The sequence below is a fragment of the Stegastes partitus genome, unplaced genomic scaffold (assembly GCF_000690725.1).
Source record: "Stegastes partitus isolate 25-593 unplaced genomic scaffold, Stegastes_partitus-1.0.2 Scaffold370, whole genome shotgun sequence".
In the NCBI taxonomy this organism is placed as follows: Eukaryota; Metazoa; Chordata; class Actinopteri; family Pomacentridae; genus Stegastes; species Stegastes partitus.
In genome coordinates, this window is record NW_007578101.1 from 145,315 (window position 1) to 160,223 (window position 14,909).

The following is a 14,909-nucleotide window of genomic DNA, read 5'->3' on the forward strand; positions in this document are numbered from 1 at the left end:
TGGTCCTCCACACCTACATTTGGAAAGTTTATCCTATCAAGCTTCGTTAGACCAGATGATTAAAATTATGCACACTTAGACATAAAGTAAGATTCTGTCTTGATTAAACCTTTAGATCCATAATTTGTTTGAAAGCTTGGGTGGAAAAAAACCAACAACTTTGAAACTCTGAGTCCTGTGACATGGAGCAGTGGAGCCACTGTCAGAGGAATGTAGTGGATCTGATGCAGCGTTTAAAAACCATGTGTTGGTCCAAAAAACTAAATAAATAAAGTGGACATGGAGACTGTAGAGGATGTTCTCTGAGAGTTTTATAAACTTGGCATGTCACAGATGTGGAATACTTCTTGAATAAACCATTGAAGGAGTATTTCAGGTGGAGGTCTGGTTGCACGTTGGCAGTCGGTTATTGCAGTAGGTGGCGCTGTCCCGAAATTAAGAGTGTGTTCCTGGAAGTGCATCCTCCGGAGCTGCATTTAAACATAGTTGGAAGGAGGAACCAGAGAAGCTCTGGATGTGGAGCAGGAACAAGAACAAACTCCTGGATGTGGAGCAGGAACAAGAACAAACTCCTGGATGTGGAGCAGGAACAAGAACAAACTCCTGGATGTGGAGCAGGAACAAGAACAAACTCCTGGATGTGGAGCAGGAACAAGAACAAACTCCTGGATGTGGAGCAGGAACAAGAACAAACTCCTGCAGCTCCACTTTCTGCACAGAGCAGCGCGTGACGTCACGGCGGCTCCGTCCATCTTCCTGGTTCCGTCCGTGATTATTTACTACAACACACACACACACACACACACACACTCACACAGAGACAACATACGAACACACGCGGCAGGATGGCTACAGCGACACTGCAGTCATTCAACGTGTTCCTGACGGAGAGACTGACCGCAGCCGCCGTGGACATCTACGGCTTCGTGGAGCGGACGGTGGTGGAGTACCAGGAGGAGGTGAACCGAGCCCAGCAGGAGAACCAGCGGCTGCAGAGGCTGCTGGACCTGGTCTACAAACCGCAGATCAGGCTGCACAGGGCAGGTATGCAGGTCAGGGGAGGGGGAGTCGATGCACGGTTTCGTTTCAGCGACCGTCGTGAGGAGGTTCGTGTTCGCTCCGTGTTCGCTCCGTGTGTTCGGCTGCGTTAGCATGCCGCGTTAGCTCGAGCTGGCGGAGGAGGAGGTCTGTTCTCCAAAAAGCTCCATGTGCACGAATAAAGGCAGTTCGTGCAAAATCCAGTCCGCTCTCTTGTACACATGTGCAGCTGGTTTTCTGTGCATGAAACGGTGCTGACGTGCAGAAACAGGAGTTTGTGTCATGAAGCGAATCAAAGTTTTCTTCTGATTGAATATTTGTGACCAAAGAAATGCAGCAGAACCACAGCTGGCTTTACCCTGTCCAGGACTTTTGGGCTCTTTTGGACCCCAGGCCATTTGGTTTGGGTGACAGGTGTTTTTATTTATTTTATTATTTTACATATAAAAAGAGGGACATTTGTCCTGCATTTAGAACCAAAAACACATCAACTTATCAAAACATTTATTTAACATAAAGTGAATACCAACAGATGTTTTGCACATATTCTTTCTTGGGGTCCAGTGAACCCTGAAAGAGCTTCTACATGTGGCAGCATATCAATATATCTGCACCCTCAACGTTCTTGTAAGTAACTCTACAGTTTTATGGTTCTTATTTTTTTAATTTAACTTTATTTCTTCACTCCACATTTTTTGCTTCTGCTTTGCACGACTACAGTTGTTTATTTATTTATTTAAACTTTTATTTTACTCTGTATTTATTGCTGTATTGTTGCACCAGCCCACCAGAACAAATTCCTCATATTGTGTAAAGTATAAACCTGGCAATAAATCTGGTTCTGGTTCTGAAAGTCCTGAACAGGGTTAAGTTCATACTGGAGCTGCAACTATTAATTGATCAGTTTTCTATTCTGTAATTTTTAAGGTGAAATGTTCTGACTTTATTGTATTAAATGTGAGGATTCTTTATGGGTTCTTTACTCCTCTGTGACAGTAAACAGGATGTCGTTGGGCTGTGATGTTTAAGGATGCCATCTTGGACTTTGAAAAACAGTAATCAGCATTTTTCTGATATATTTTAAACCCAATAACTAATCTATCAATCCAGAAAATAATCAGCAGATTAATCAGCATTGACAGTTATATTCTCACTTAGACTGAAATAAGATTTATGGATGATTTTATAAACAAAATAGAGAAACAATCTTTGCTGCAATTATCCTCGGAGTTAAAATCTTTAAAACATCACCGTCACATTCATTCTGATGCACTGATAGCTTTCCAGTTACAGTGTAGGAGCTGCAGCCACTTCTGGGCCAAAGAAAAGCTGCATTTTATGAGCTGAACTTCCCCTTCAGCTGGTAAAAAGAAAAGGCCGTATTGTTGAATGTAGAACACAGAACAGGTAAAATAATGGAGCAGCAGATACAGGAAAACAAAGGGCTTCCCGTTAAAACACCGAACCTGCTCCAGCCCCGTCAGAACATGAAGAGAATGAGATGCCAGACAGTGGAGCTGAAGAGCAGGACGAACATGAAGCGCCATGCAGCCCGACTCAAGCTGTGACCGTCGCCAACGGAAAGTTCACCGGCTTTGTTTACGGTAGAAATACAGCCGGCAGGAGTCCCACTAATGAGAGTCCGTTTCCTGTCCCATTTGTGGTACGAGATACAAAATCAAAAGCAATAGAAAAGAACAAGTGAGGACACACACTGGAGGAAAGGCCTCACAGATGCTACATCTGTGGCCAAAGCTTCAACAGATCCTCAGACACACCCGAAGCGAACACAGAGAAACGGGCCGGTCCAGAGCATGCAGTGCAGCCGGCGCTGCCCTCGGCCCAAACTGTTAAAACACCGGCTAAAGAGGAAGCAAAACGTCTGCTCCTCTGTGTAAAACACCGTCCATGTACGAAAGGCTGATGCTTAAGAGTCTCAGTCAAATCAAATATGCAGGAGTAGCTGTTTCTTTGTAGGTTTGTCCTTCATGATTGTGAGTTTAATTGATTTGACAGACTTCCTGGTGCAACTTTGGGTGATGCAGAAATACTTATTATACTCATGCACACGTGTACCTGCAGGCCTCTTGATGTTGTACAGCTTCGTCTTTAGGATGTGGTTTTGGTGAGTTTTTACCTAAATCACTTTAATTCTGCCTTTAATGCTTTTGTCTCCATTGTTCTTTATTATTAACTGTAATAATGATAATTCAGTTTATCTACGTAGTTTTTAAAGATAACGATACAAAGTGCATTTCTGTCGTCCTGCAACTTTACTTTCATTTTCAGAAATGGATTTTACATTTAATACACATTTCTTCCTTTCAATGTCAAGAAGATGCCTTTCTTTTAACCTGCCAGATCACCATGGTAACGGATGCTGCACAGCTAACCTGGTCTGAGGGAGGTCATGTTCAGAGTTTGGTATTAAAATGGGCTGTAAGAAGCATCCAACCACTTCTTTTCCTAATAACTCTGTGTTAGTGATGCAGATTCTCAGCTGAGGGACGAGCTTCTATCTGTAAACATGCTGAGCCGTAAGTTACTGAAACCAGTGAATGAAGCCGTTCAGTTCCAGCATCACACGCTGTTGTGTTGCCATGGCAACCTGTATGCATTCAGTTGGTGATGCAGAAAATAGAGAAATATGTATTTTAAGTTTGGCCCTGATTAGATTACAGAGAACTATTAACATTAAACTCACTTTCATTTGACCTCAAACTTAAGTGACATCCTTCATTTTGGGACAGTGTTGGACCTAAACACACTGATTTAATATCATGTTTAAATGAAGTTTAAAGTTTAGCAGCTCTAATGTGCAGCTGGAATAAGAAACAAGAGCAAAGAGTCACTGAGTGATAAAATAAATATGATATGTATATACAGTCGAGCAGCTAACACCATGAAAGCTTATGTCGAACTTGCTTTGTAGTCCATCGAGAGGCCTGAAGTTTATTACTGGTGTTGTTGTTATGAAGATTAATAATAAAGACGAAAAGAAGGAGGTGCTGATCCAAACAAGCTGTTACTCCAGAAATTCTGATTCCAATATATATGTAGTAATTAACTTTAAAAAAACAATGTTTTTGTATTCTTTATGGTCCTAAAATAACCCACAGAACTCGTAGGTGTGACAGGTTTCCTCCACTCCGAGGATAAAGCAGATGGTTTGTGGAAAATCATCTGTTACAGGTAACACAGGTCTCAATACACAAGTTTCTTCTGGAAAACAGTTCATGTCGTTGTAGTTTCTTTAATATGACCACATATGGTATCAATAGGACTTCTCACAACCAAGTATGTGAGCATTTCTATGTTATCTTTGGGTAAGTCTGCTACTGAGGACTCATCCTTTGGACAAAATGAGAGAGTTAGCAGCCCTCGTTGGAATCGAACCAGCCTCTAAATGGTACTGTTTAAGTTTAAGGGCAACACTTGAACATATTTCAGTGATGAAGACTTGTCAGCAGTTGCTAGCTTAGCCCTGCCTTACCTTAGCAACACATTGCTAATGAAGGTGTGTTCAGACTGGACACTAAACAGACTTCAGATGTACACCGTGTCCAAGCAGCACTTTCCTGTTTCTGTCCTTGCAGATGTCAAACAGTCGCCCACACCGACCTCCACGGAGGACGTTACCCCTAAACAGCAGGACTGGAGCCCGAGTGGGTGCCAGGACGAGCCGGGACCGTCCACAGTGAAAGAGGAGCAGAGGGAGGAGCTGTGGATCAACGGGAGCGAGGAGCAGCTGTCGGCGGAGGACAGCGACGACGACGGCGACGCCTTGACCAAGGAGCTCATCAAGACGGTGCAGCAGCTGGAGGACTGCAGAGCCGCGGAGGAGAGCCGAGAGTCAAAGCAGACGGCCGTGGATGATCCGATGCTCTCCGAGGAGAAGACCAGCACCACCTTGTACCGCTGCCATATATGCAACTACATATTCACCAAGAAGACGGTGCTGACGTGGCACCTCAAGACGCATGAAGGCAAGTCTCAGGACGCCAAGGGCAACTTCGACTGTCACATCTGCGGCAAACACATCCCCTGTCAGAGCAACCTGCAGAACCACATGAGAGTTCACACGGGAGAGAGACCGTACAGCTGCCATTTCTGCGGCAAGTGTTTCAAGCTGAAAGGACACATGACAGAACACATCCGGACTCACACGGGAGAGAAGCCGTTCAGCTGCCACATCTGTGACAAATCCTTCAACAGGGGCTCCACGCTGAGGAAACACGTTTTAGCCAAACACAAAGAGGAGAGGCCGTATAAATGTGGTAACTGTGACGAGCTGTTTACTGAACGGCTGCTGATGAAGAGGCACATGAGGAAAGTTCACGGCGTCAAACTGCCCACGAGTCAGAGTCCGGCCTGAGAGAACTTCAGAGAAGATGATGCATGATGCACTGGGTGGGAACTCTTTGGGGTTTAGTATGTTTTTATTTAAATAAAAGTCCTTCCTACATGAGGTAGACCTGCCACATATTGCCTAGAAGCACACAATCATACAAGAACTGTGGCTAAATCAAATCTAGTAGAATTATGACAGTTATCCTTTAACTGTTTGACAGTCTGGGGAATATGCTTCATTGTGAGATATATAAAAAGATCCTCACATGTCTCTGCATTAAGAGGAAAACTGGGACCAGGAGGACATTAGGTTCGTTTAGCTTCATTCAAAAATACACTTCTTACAACACAATTATGGGCTTTTAGCAAATTCTGTTTTCAGCAGCCAGCGGCAGTGACTTCCAGCAGTGATGTGAGTTACCACTGACTCCTAGAACTCTATTTTCTATGATGGAATCACTGGAACACAAAACAATGAGACACTTTGGTGCTGTCGTATGCTAGTATTTGGTTAAACATCCTTTGGCCATTTTCACCTCAACTAAACTCCCTCAGTAGCTGCTCACAAGCTTCAGGCTGGTGTTGGACTTCTCCTCTTGACAGGTTTGGTGCAGTTCATCTAAATTTGGTGGCTTTCTGATGCAGACTTTTTTCCTTCTTCACATCCACAGACTCTGGATCAGGTTTAAGTCGTGACTTTGGGGTGAGCAGTCTGAAACCTTAATCCTTTACTAGTTTTGATGTGTTTTTGGGGTCGTCGTCTTTTTGGAAACCCAAATACGTACAAGATCCAACCTTTTGACTTATAACTGTAGGCTTTCCTGAACACTGTGGAGGTAAAACTCATTCTTTATTATTCCATCTACCTTCTGTAAAGCACCAGTTCCATGGCCAGTAAAAACGCCCCAGAGCATAATCCTACCACCGCCAAGCCTGACGGTAGGTTTGGTGTTCTTGGGGTTAAAGGCCTCACCTTCTCTTAGTTTTAGTTTCATCCGATCACAGAACTTTCCTCCAGAAGTTCTGTCCTTTGTCCATGTGATCAGCAGCAAACTTCAGTCGAGTTTTAAGGTGAAGAAAGGGTTTCGTTCAGCGTCTCAGCTCATGGCGATCTAAAGCATGCTTGACTGTGGACAAGCCAGGGAGGCTAAGCTAACCATCTTTAATCAATCTTTTTATCTAACTTGCATAAAAGCATCTTTCCCCACAATGCAACAATGCCAGACTGTTTTTCAATTTATACTTTCAAGAATAGTCTGACACCTTTTCCAAGCTCACTGGCTCTAAAACTTAACAAGAAACTGACTGAAACGTATTTCCCAAAATGTAAAACTATCCCTGTGACCTGAATAGACCAACTCAACATGCCACAGACATATCTCGGTCACGTCTATCAGTAGTCCTTGTAGACACAAACATGCCAAACATACCAACACATGATCGGTACTCTACAAAAGCACAAAGCTGTAGGAGCAGCTGCATAGTGAACGTATTGTATGACTGCCTCTGAACCGATGGACCACTTGGTCAACTGTTCATGTGCTGCATATTTCTGTTCCATCTTTGTTTGGAGTCTCCAGTGAACACTAAAATGAAATACCAGATTTAAAGAGATTACATAAATATCTACCGTATGTTCATTTGATAAATTCTTTAAGGTCAATCTTTGTACTAAAAAACAAATATATATATATATATATATATATAGAACTAATTTGAACCCTAAGATACACAACTGTCAGTTACTGATGCATATATTGTGCTGTAAAATAGTTTTATATATTTATATATGCATAACATATGAACTGTATTTAACGGTTGTCATTTTTTTTTTTTGTCACAGTTCAGTCATGTGATGAACCTGTTACGTGAACATCCAAACATAAAGATCTAAACTTCCACCACGTTCAGGTGTGAAAAAGCATCACTGTCATCTTTTGCCTTCTCTGTCTTTCTTCACTTCTTTTCTAATGCAACCCTGCACAAGTATGGAGTTCATAAATATTTGCAGGACACGGTAACGAGACAAGGACGAGAGCTGTGGCTCACGTTCCAACATCATGAGCTCATGTGTGCGCTGGAGTAGAAGTGAAGGTGTTTCTGCTCCCGTTGTTACTTTGCTCACTGTAGAAAGTATTCACTTCACTTTTTTCTCCTCTTCGTTTGTGTTGATGAGTTTCTGTCCCTGCTGCTGAGGAGCAGCCCCACAGCGTGATGCTGCCACCACCATGCTTCACCGTAGGGATGGTGATGCTGGTTGATGAGCATTAAAGCTGTCCGACTCTGTCTCATTCATTCAGTTTGCCAAAGGTGGACTCCAACCAGTTCTAGATACACCTCAAGGGTAATTTCAGGAAACAGGATGCATCCTGACACCATGTGTGTGAAGAGATAATAGTATCTCCAGGTTTCTCAATCTCATTATGGACTCATTTACCATAATTAGCAATGACCTTGGGTGTATCCCCCGGATAATAAACTGGCTTACCGTCTTGCCATCGTTGCCAAACAGCACCAGTCCTGCCTTGGTGACAATGCCAGGCTGGCTGGCTCCGGGGATCTCCAGGGGCTGACCATTAGCTGCGGTGCCATTATTGACCAGAGTGGAGCCGTAGAAAGTCACTTTCTACAGCGAGAGAGACACAAAATAGCACTTAGTGGTGAAGACAGTCTGTCGTCACACTTTACAGCCAACAGCACAGTCGGTGAGTGAACATAATATATAATATAGATAATAAACATAATATGGATCTTGTACATCTTAAATAGTAGAACAAGTGTAAAATTCATTCATAATTCCTGTATAAAACAATTTATCTAACTGTCTAGGATATCAATATGAAATATGAATTCTTAGTATTGAAACCTCTGAAGCTCTTCTCTTACCCGTCCATCCACCTCTGCCCAGGCACCAGGCACTTTGTCGTTTCCTCTGATCCAGTTGTGGATTGCCTCGGCAGACTGGTTCCAGTCAATCTGTGGAAAACAGACGACACTGTCATCTTACTTTGGTTCTTGTGTTTCAATGAGAAACAAAAAGAAAACAGACGGCAACATGTCTTTATGTCAAAGATAGCTAATAAATCATCCTGTCTGTGTTTTATATCAAGATAATCCAATAAACTGTTATTATTACCAGTAGTTATGAAAGAAGTGATGAATTCTGATTTGTGCCTTGAGAAGAAAGAAGTATCTGAAGACTCCCTATATATCTATATATATATATTTAAGAAAGAAATTTCTACTTTTTACTTCAATTATACATTCTTATTCTTCTCCATCAGTTTTTATTGAGCAGTAGATGGAAGTGAAGCGTCTGGATGTGCTTGTATTTCACCTTGGAGTTGTCTTTCTTCTGGATGCACTCGTACGTGGCTCCCTCTAGTGGCTGTGTGATCCTCGGCGCCTTCCCCGTCGCAATCAGCCTCACTGCATCCACCTGGAACCAGAACAATGCAGCTCCAGGTTAATCACACTAAATAAACCACTTGTCCTGTCTTCCTGGACTTTGCCATCGGCGTGTTTGTCGTGTTGGGAAACTGACTGCAGGAGGATAAATATCATAACGCACTGATGTTTGCTTTTCTTTACATACATGCAGTCATTTGGACGAACGGCTTTTGCTTGGTTCTGTGTATTTGTGTTGTTCTGCTTCATGATTTCAGCCCTTTTACTGTACTACATACTTCATACTTCATACTACTACTACCAAACCCTGACTCTGTGTTTTAGAACTGTGCATTTTTCCTACACTTCAAGGCAATCTTCACTTACATACGTTTTCATATCAGCAGACTGCAGTGATGTCTCTAAACACTGCAGTGTGAAGCAACATACGTGCAGATTAATCAGAACCACTGCCGACCTACCGGTGACGTCACATTAATTACACAAAGTTTGAAGAATCTGCTAATGAGTTGTAGGTAAAGATACAGATAAAAGTAAAACTGTACATGATTGATTAGTTGCCAATGAGCGCAAAAACAGTGGAATGAACCTTTAAAGCTGCATTAATGAGACGTTTTGCATCAACAATGTGAACCAGATTTTCTGTTGGAAAGCCTGGGATCAGCTTTATATGGCTTTGTGGTGAAAACAGCACTTCTAATGGCAAACAATGCAACCACACTAAGCACCTGATATGAAAATGTGTCGCCCCACGTGCCAGATGATTCACGTTCAGCTCTGAGGCAAAACAGAATCATGTTCAAATTTAACTGCTGCAGATGAGACAAACATTTGGTTTGCTTTCCCGTCTTTCCCATGAGACGACCTCCGAGGAGGGTTCACATTCGAGAGTGTTTTGTGGTCACACCACACACAACACACACCCTCAAGTGTAATTTATATGGAGTGTTTAAAATGTGTTTACGATCTAAATGTTTTTCTTCATACCACTGTATCTGCAGCAGAAGGCTCAGTCTGCCACGCTGGTTATCTCCACCCACTAAACCACACTCACTGTTCCTTTCACTCCCTCTGGGAAGAGAAATCTCTTGTAGATGGTGTTGACGGTGTCGTTGGGTTCAACGTCGCACTCCCTCTGCAGCAGGATTGGTCCGGTATCCAGTCCGTCATCGGCCCAGAACACGGTGAACCCGCCCTTTTTGTCACCGTGGATCAAGGTCCTGTGAAGTCCAGCAAGCAGCACGTGAAAGATCGAGTAACGTCCACCCAAAGATCTAAAAAACAAACTTGGGCGTCGCTCACCAGTTGATGGCAGAAGCTCCCCTGTGGCGAGGCAGCAGGGAGGGGTGGTAGATGATGGAGCCGTGCTTGGGGTGGTCGATGACCTCCATGGGGATGAACTGGGAGCAGAAGGGCAGGACGTTGAGCTCTGCGCCTGTAGCCTTGTACTGAGCCACCACCTCCGGGATCGCCTGGCCCTTCACTCGCCAGCGGGGGAACTTGAAGACGGGGACGCCATCCTTCTCTGCTTCGGTGGCTGCAGGGAAGACAATGAAACAGCGATTAGAGCGACATGAAGAAGAAACAATGTGCAAATCCTGGATGAAAAACTGACACGACTGCTCCAGGATCAGTGCTGGTGTCATAAGTTCAGGTTGAAAAGTGACCTTTCACATGACTTTGGACAGTTCTGAGCTTCTATACAGACGCTTATGAGACAAGGTGGTTGTATGAAAGGATTGAGGCCATACAGGAGGAATTTAGAGCACAGAATTAGCAAAAATAAGAAATGCAGCTCTGACCACACACATGAAGTTCATCTGATAAACTGTGCAATGCTTTCTCTCTTCTAGGATATAAAACTTCAGAAGGTGAACTTTAGGTTCTGCAGCATTTCAGAGCCTGAAAGTCTTTTCACTTCCAGAAGTGGTTCAGAAGGGAAGCATGACAGAAAGTGTTTGGCCAGATGGAAGTGCATTAAATGAGGGAAAGCTGGTGATCCTCAGATGTAACTAGACTTAGACATTCGCTGTATACATCATATGAATAAGTAGTGCAAAGTTTTCCAAAAACAATGAACCAAATTACACAATACAATCAAACAGTGGACAAATAACAATAAAAAACACTCTGTGCTTTTAGTTTTAGAGGAAAGTGAAGCAACCTGAGAAAATTCTGGGACTAAAAGCAGAATTTTTTTTAATGTAATAAAGTCTCCTGCATCATATCTGACATTTGTAACGAACCAGAGTCCTGAAAGATTAGAGATTAAATTAGATAGAACTTCATTGGTAGAGTACTTCAGGGAAAGTGTTGTTCTAGAAACAGCACACCGACAGAGACAGGAGCTCACATCAATTAAGAAAAAAAGCAGTAGACAAGGAAACAGGAAACATACTGACAGGACATCAGCAGAAGATTCTGTTAATTTTCCTAATTAAGGACCGACCCAGTCACCACGTCACAGCTGCACCAGTGGATCACTACAGGACGGTGATGTACTGACCTCTATGACATGTATGTGGGTGTGTTAAAGACCCTCTCAAGATAAAATCAAGTTTTTCATCTTGTTAAAATGCCCACATGGTGTTTTTTTTTTGTATACTGGGGCAAAACAGATTTCATTTCCATCCTGAAACTACAGTGTGCTGCTGAGAGTTTAAAAAACGTGGTTTCAGACTTCCAGGGTTTCTTATGTCACAAACCTGAAGAACGAATCAAATCAACTTGAATTATTCCTCATCAGTTATTCCTCAGATTCTGTTTCTGGTTTGAACACGTACGCCTGAATAAAGCTACAGCTTGACATTGTGTGGTGCAGAATCATTTATAATGTTTGAGGAAGATTCAACCGATTTGACCAATTTGATATTCAGCATTTTTATTTTATTATATTTTTTACAGATTATTGGTAAAGTTTATTGTTTTTTCCTAAACTGATTTCTGATCTAAACTAATGCAGTCACTTGTCTCCATTTGTAGACACAACTCTGCACTCCTGAGCCAATGTAAATAGCAATAGTAAAAGATGTTGATAGAAGTCCTAAACAAATATAAACTGATCCATAACTGACATATATTATTCAGGAACAGCTTCCTTGTTAATACTTGGTGTATTTTTTGTTGGGTCAGCTATAGAGCAGCTACAGAGACGATGCACGGAGCCTCTCCACGTGGATTTATGGTGCAACTCCTTATTATTATTATTATAACTCCATGTTTGATAAAGATTAGTGGCACATATTCTAAATGTGTAGTTCTAACTCACAACCAGTCTAAATGTATTTCCAATCCTTCCTCGTTCTTCTATGGTGCTCTAAATCCAGTTTCATATCCTATCGCTGCTCACGGTTGGTTTTTTTATGAACCTATAAAGAACCCATGACAGTCTGCATTTGGGTGCCAACACTCATGACAATGCAACTTCCTACATTGATTTTTTTTTGGTTTAGTTTAGAGTCCCACAGTGATAAAACCAGCAGTGTTGAGAGTCCAAGTTTCATTTGGCACCATCATGAGTTTATTCATGGTAAGTGAGAAAAAACCCACACTTTGCTTTAGAGGCAGAGGAAAGGCAGCGTTTCCACTGAGAAGAACTGGTGTTAGCAGCACTAAGAGCTCTCACCCAGTGGGTCAGCCTTGCCGTCCTTGTCCGGGATGGTGAAGACTCCTACGACGTTGTGGCCGTCCTTCCTCAGCTCCTTGTAGACCTCCTGGCCAAACAGACTCTGACCAATCACTGCGATCTTCATCCTGACACCTCGCTGTGTTCTGGAGGAACAAAAACATGTTTGGGATCAGTGAAGCAGGAGCTCTGGGATGACAGCTGATAGAAATTTATCAAACTTCCAGAATTCAAAACATCTTGAATTTCTTATCAAATTCTTTGTTTGTTTGGTGGAAAATGAAAAACGTACTGCTTCAGTTTCAATCAGGTTTTAGAAGTTAAGAATACCACAAGTTATTACTTTAACGTGCTGGATGGTAGCTGTTAAAATGACTTTGTTGACTTGAGAATATTTCAGCCAATTCCTGTTTTGTCTGTTCATGGCAGGATCAGAGACGGAGAAACCAAAGGCTGTAAACAGATTCATTGGCTGCTCGTGGTGACAGATCTGGGTGTCAGACCAACAAAGCAAAACCAGCTATCTGAAGTCATCCCGACTCACAGGTGCTTTTGCAACTATAAAGGGACTGAAGTTCAGACAAAACACAAACGTGCTTCTGGGTTCTGTGGCTGTCGAAGCCTTGGTGGGTTTGAGTTGTTTCAAGAAGACCTGAAGGGTAAAGAAGTTGTGTAGCTGGTTGACACAAAGTTAATCTGCAACTAGTTTGGAAGTGAATGCTGCTGGTTCTAGTCGGTCAGATGTGAATAAACGCAGCATGTTAGTAGATCCAGTTACAATAAGCCAACTGAAGACCCATCACACTGCACTGTGGGGAAACAAGCATTTCTAATAACTGTCTCCATTTTTCTAACAAATCTCTAAATCAAAAAGCAAGAAAATCCTTCTCAGATTCACTGACAACAACAATAATTGTTAGCTGTCACCCAAATTACAAAACGCTCACAAGACACTTTATGCAAACAGGTGGTTGCATCTAAAGTGCAAAGTCAGCTCGACTCACTGTGACGTAACACGTATGAAGACAAACTGCAGATATGTTGCATGTGCACTCAGCTGGTAGTCTGTTAGATAAACCGAGTAACTGCATTATACAGAGATGTTGCTGCTATTTAACCCACCGTCATGTGTAAAGGTAGGATTTGCATAAAGGAATAGAAACATCAGGATGTCGTGGTTTAGTTTAGAAGCACAGAAAGTCTCCAAACTGTAGACTTCAGCTCTGTGCGACAGAACAAAAACTCACGATTACCTCAATAAAGCCTGGACTTTCACAACTGTTGGCTTTACACGGATCTATCTGATAAATGTGAGTGTGTAGAAACATTCCATATAGAAGAGAACAGAAATAGAAATTCTGTTGTGACCACCAGCATGAATACAAATAAATAATATACTGAAGTACAGAATTCACTATAAAGTGTAAAATATGACTTGATTAAAAATGCACCACAAAGTGTGAAATGCACACACGTGCTAAGTAAAGCTACAGTGATGTCCATTCCCAGGAAGGCTACAAATTATTTCTTAACATGACCAAAGTATAGTTTGCATCCATAATTAAATTCTCTGTTAATTAAATAGTGAACGCAGCATGAAACACTTGTTTGCTTATAATCTTCTGTACCTATCAGTGCTCAGCAATCAGGACTGACTTGTGACAGTTTATTGACCCCGCAGAGGGAGAGGGGGCGGGGCTTGCGCACCTGCCAGCCCGCTCTAACCAATCACATCCCTCCTTCCTGCACAGGCCTCCAACGTCGACCAATCAAACGCACAGAGGAGTTGGAAGGCATTTTGACAGGAACACGATGAATGGTTCAAACACACAGCTCTTAGTTTCACAGAAAGCAGCATTCCTCATGATAATCACACAGCAACGCGCTTCATCAAGTCATCTGCAGCCCTAATGCGGGTTCTGGTTTAATGTCCTGCAACAGTTGCTGCAACAGTTGCTGGTTGCAGCAACTAAGTCTCATTTCTAGTTAGTCTCCGTCATGCACAGGAATGTGTCGTGTAGTCCTTACCCCCGCCTGCAGACCCGGCGCTCCTCTGCCTGGTTCGGAAAGAGAGCTCGGACGGACAGTGCCGCGTTTAATTCGCTCACCTCGGACACACAGGCAGGCGGCCCAATTACATAACGTGCAAACGCAGCGCCGTGATTGGACAGTACGGGCCATGAGGCTGCAGGGGCGACCAATCAGCTGCAGCCGTCTGAGAACAAACCCATTCACATGGAAGCTGAGAAAGTTGGTTAAATGTTGACAAAGCGGACCACTGACTTCATGTGACTGTAACTGGCAGAAATGTGCAGAAATAATCCAGAACTTGCGCATTATTCAAGTTATGAAAACATGGAAATGCAGCCAAGTCACACTGTTTTTATCACATATGTGCCTTTTTAAAAAAAATCTTTTTAAAATCATGTCTGAGATTTCAATAATCAACCAATTAGCAATCAAGAAATAAAAGAACAGCAGAATAACT

General features: G+C 42.6%; 2 protein-coding genes across 3 annotated transcripts in view; one reads left to right on the plus strand and one right to left on the minus strand.

Moving 5' to 3' along the window:
• Positions 1-14,512, minus strand: part of aldh1l1 (aldehyde dehydrogenase 1 family, member L1) — a 23,988-nt gene extending 9,476 nt beyond the window's left edge. Inside the window, exons 1-7 of the mRNA XM_008284747.1 lie at positions 14,450-14,512; positions 12,422-12,567; positions 10,099-10,333; positions 9,851-10,016; positions 8,726-8,827; positions 8,275-8,364; positions 7,877-8,014 (exon numbers count right to left, since the gene is read on the minus strand). Of these exons, the coding sequence (XP_008282969.1) occupies positions 7,877-8,014; positions 8,275-8,364; positions 8,726-8,827; positions 9,851-10,016; positions 10,099-10,333; positions 12,422-12,548 (858 nt within the window). The 5' untranslated portion in view covers positions 12,549-12,567; positions 14,450-14,512. The remainder of the gene's footprint in view (positions 1-7,876; positions 8,015-8,274; positions 8,365-8,725; positions 8,828-9,850; positions 10,017-10,098; positions 10,334-12,421; positions 12,568-14,449) is intronic.
• LOC103359409 (zinc finger protein 2 homolog) lies at positions 846-7,248 on the plus strand. Of its 2 annotated transcripts, XM_008284746.1 has the most exons (3): positions 846-1,044; positions 4,635-5,448; positions 7,232-7,248. In XM_008284746.1, the coding sequence occupies exons 1-2, from the start codon at positions 846-848 to the stop codon at positions 5,411-5,413; spliced, it is 978 nt and encodes a 325-aa protein (XP_008282968.1). In that variant the 3' UTR covers positions 5,414-5,448; positions 7,232-7,248. The 2 variants fall into 2 exon arrangements, with proteins under 2 accessions (XP_008282968.1, XP_008282967.1); XM_008284745.1 differs by lacking the exon at positions 7,232-7,248 and having other exon boundaries at positions 4,635-7,059.
• Positions 14,513-14,909: the final 397 nt, after the last annotated feature.